General features: G+C 34.6%; 1 protein-coding gene across 3 annotated transcripts; it reads left to right on the top strand.

The window, feature by feature from the left end:
• Positions 1 to 1,238: 1,238 nt before the first annotated feature.
• Positions 1,239 to 2,983, top strand: LOC145064977 (cell growth defect protein). Of its 3 annotated transcripts, XM_079012385.1 has the most exons (4): positions 1,241 to 1,402; positions 1,868 to 2,038; positions 2,347 to 2,452; positions 2,849 to 2,983. In XM_079012385.1, the coding sequence occupies exons 1-3, from the start codon at positions 1,301 to 1,303 to the stop codon at positions 2,428 to 2,430; spliced, it is 357 nt and encodes a 118-aa protein (XP_078868511.1). In that variant the 5' UTR covers positions 1,241 to 1,300; the 3' UTR covers positions 2,431 to 2,452; positions 2,849 to 2,983. The 3 variants fall into 3 exon arrangements, with proteins under 3 accessions (XP_078868517.1, XP_078868511.1, XP_078868479.1); XM_079012391.1 differs by lacking the exon at positions 2,849 to 2,983 and having other exon boundaries at positions 1,239 to 1,402; positions 2,357 to 2,554; XM_079012353.1 differs by lacking the exon at positions 2,849 to 2,983 and having other exon boundaries at positions 1,242 to 1,402; positions 2,347 to 2,554.
• Positions 2,984 to 3,254: the final 271 nt, after the last annotated feature.

Below are 3,254 nucleotides of genomic sequence, written 5' to 3'. Positions count from 1 at the left end.
ACTAAGCAAACCGAATGTGTAGATGAGAATCCTTGCTCCAATCGACTTCCTAGCTTCCAAAATCGGCCCCAGAGGGTTCTTATAAGGGTTTTTGTCGCAATACTTCTCTAGGAAGTCACCTCAAAGTTCCCCAATTTGTCATAATGTTCGGATATATATATACTTGCCTAGATTCTAGCCACCACGTCGTGGTCCTCGTGTTTATCCTGTATTTCCCAAGCCAACGTCAAGAACTGCAAAGATTCCATGCACCACGTCATGGTAGTTGGAAACCCAACTTTTCTCAAAACACGAAAGTTGTACGGAATTGTGTCTAGTTTTCAGATCATTTTGAATCGCGTCAATCGGAGTTACGAGTCATGAGATATGGCCAAAATACTGACGAGGGGTCAAGCTGTCCAACAACATCCTTCTTGTGTCTTCTTCTTGCCTAAGCTCTTCATTCCTGCTTCCAGCTTCCATATTGCTTCCGAGAATGTCTTTTACGCTTCATAACAAATATTAAACATAAGAAGTACATTTTGTTCTATAATAAGCATAAATATAACTAATAATATTAAGATATGATGTAAAATATATATGTAGATATGCACATATCAAAATACCTCACACTTATCTTTTGTTCGCCCCCAAGCAAAACGAATTTTTTAAGTCTAATTTTCCTCACCAATATCACATAAGATAATCTATTTTGAACTTAACCATTATACTAAGACCTTAATGTGCATATTTATGTCTAAAGATCGTTAAAATCTGATATCGTATGAAGAAGTTACGACGTTCAGAACACAAGACATAAGCCAAACCACAAGACCTACACAACCAAGCAGTCGAGATCGCGATGGACATAAACATTAATAGCCCCAAACACTTCATCAATGATTGTCCCACGTAACATATCGTGAGAAAACCCTAAAAATCATTTGTAAGTACTGAATGAATACAAAAACAATTTTTTTTTTTTGAAACAAAAAAATATTAAAGACTAAACGTGTACAAAAATATTAAAGACTAAATGTAGATAAAATTAAAAATATATTACCTAATTACGTCATTTTTCCCGACTATCCTAAAATAACTGGTTATAAATACTGAATATCTACAATTTAAGAAGTTAAAGAGTTAAATATAAAAAAAAAAAAAAAAAAACTTAATAGCCAAATATATACAAATATATACAGATTAAAAAATATATTATCCTTATTATCCCTGCTTTTAACCTATGTGGGACTTGGAACCCTCTGGTAAGTACATAGCCAACTATCGTCGTATGTTTTGTTATGTCAGTTAACAAGTTTCAATGGCAATGAATCTTAGCAAGAACAAAGGCTATGGATGGGCGGTTTCAGCTGGACTTAATGCCGCTTTTGCTGCCATTTCTGCCAAGTTCATTGGCCCACAGGTAGATATATCCCCCTTCTCATTTGTATCTCGCTTTCTGTTTTACTCTCCTAAAAACCTCATCACATACTTGATCCGAACCCTAAAACCTCTTAACTCGTCACCGTCGATCAATCAGAATTCGAGTTAATCAATTCTTACACAGATTATTTCATTGTTGACGGTGTTCTGATTTGTATTCATGTTTAATTCATCCGATTGTTCATTTCGCTATTTTCCATAGAGACATTCAGAAATAAAAGTTTGCTATTTGAATCCTAGTAAATTCAGTAAGTATACGTTGAAGAACAGAGCAGTAGTTTGTCGATTTGCTCGTGTCTTGTAAATCTCGATTACTTGCAATTTTGTTTCCATCGTCATTGATGAATCCGTTAAAGCATCCACTCTGATTAAAGAATCTAATTATGATTATCTGCTACTTTGATACTTCTTGCACAGTTAATAGAAAAGTTTTCTTCTTCAACAGCTTTTTAGGTATGCCATGGTTATATTTTTCAATGTTGTGATGTGGGGATGCTATGTGAATAGCTTGAAAGCTCTCTCATCTCTTCAAGCAACTGTCACCAACTTTGCAACCAACTTTCTTTCTTCAGGTTTAGCTGGATTCTTCCTCTTTCAGGAACCACTATCACTCAAGGTACATCTATTATCTAACCACATTAGGTGAATTTTAGCTATTTAAGACTGTAAACTTTCCTTACAGGTTATTATCATTATAGACAATCTGTTTGTATTGATTTGGTTCCACAAGCCTTTTTTAGTAAGGGTATTGTAGATAATAGTTGATAAATAGCAAGATTTTTATTTACTTCCACTATGTGTCAAATTAGCTTTTTGCATATTTGCATATTTCTTTCCAAATTGAGAATTGAGAATATATTTCTTGTAATATTCTATTGGTGTTATATTTCATTGCCAATCTCATTAGTTCCATGTCTGATACAGTGGTTTGCAGGTGCCCTTCTCATTGTAGCTGGTGTATTTGTACTCAGTAGGTCAAGTATAGAAGAGAAAAAGAGCAAAGACTAAAGCTTTATTGTCCTTTTTTCTTGTAAGGAACCATTTTTTTTTTGTTAATATTCAGAATCATGATTTCAGTTTCTGTAGATTTGTTCATTCTTAGAACTGATTTGAGCAGACTTTTGTGTTTCAATTTCTGCCATTTGAGAATTGAGAGTGAAAGTCACTTTACAAAAGAATTAGCTAACTGCTCCAACAAACTATATAAACCCCTTGGCACCGACTCAACTAGGTAATGACAAAAGTACCCCTAGTTGGACCCTTTATTACAGACGCAAAAGACCCAACACAAACATACCAACTAGCATCAGTTGATTAAAAAGTCAAGAACTAATGTAATGTTTGGTCCTTCCTTTAGAGCTTAATCTTTTCCTCAAGTTGTATATCAATATAAATCGTTTCATCAAATCTTGTGGATTTTACTAAGGGCGTGTTTGGCAAAAGTAGCTGTTAGCTGAAAGCGGGTAGCGGTTAGCTGGTAGCGGGTAGCCGGTAGCATGTAGCTGGTAGCTGGTAGCATGTAGCTGGTAGCTGGTAGCGGGAAGCTGTAACTTTTATTTGTTAAATGAATGTTTGGCAAAAGTAGCTGGAGCTTTTGAAATATATAAAATTACATAAAAGGACAATTGATTAAAAATAAAAAAATATATAAATATATTTTTAAGGGCCAAACGAAGCTTTTTGTTTAAACTAGAGCGTTTTGTCGAAAGCTAAAAGCTAGAAGCTCTCAAACGCTTCCAAAAGCTCCGTGTCAAACATGCCCTAAGATGAAGAACAAATATGAGTTTTGCTAAATCTGAGTTAAATCTCCAAGTTCAGTTTGTTCATTGAGC

This window comes from Lactuca serriola, chromosome 1 (genome assembly GCF_051521515.1).
Source record: "Lactuca serriola cultivar US96UC23 chromosome 1, Lser_US96UC23_V15, whole genome shotgun sequence".
NCBI classification, from domain to species: Eukaryota; Viridiplantae; Streptophyta; class Magnoliopsida; order Asterales; family Asteraceae; genus Lactuca; species Lactuca serriola.
Note: the sequence above shows the minus strand (reverse complement) of the source record. Positions and strands in the feature narration are given on the sequence as shown.

Coding starts and splice junctions, on each gene's coding strand:
- LOC145064977 (XM_079012385.1), top strand. CDS start 1,301: ATGGCAATGAATCTTAGCAAGAACAAAGGCTATGGATGGGCGGTTTCA. Junction 1,403..1,867: donor CCAAGTTCATTGGCCCACAG/GTAGATATATCC, acceptor CTTCTTCAACAG/CTTTTTAGGTATGCCATGGT. Junction 2,039..2,346: donor AGGAACCACTATCACTCAAG/GTACATCTATTA, acceptor TGTCTGATACAG/TGGTTTGCAGGTGCCCTTCT.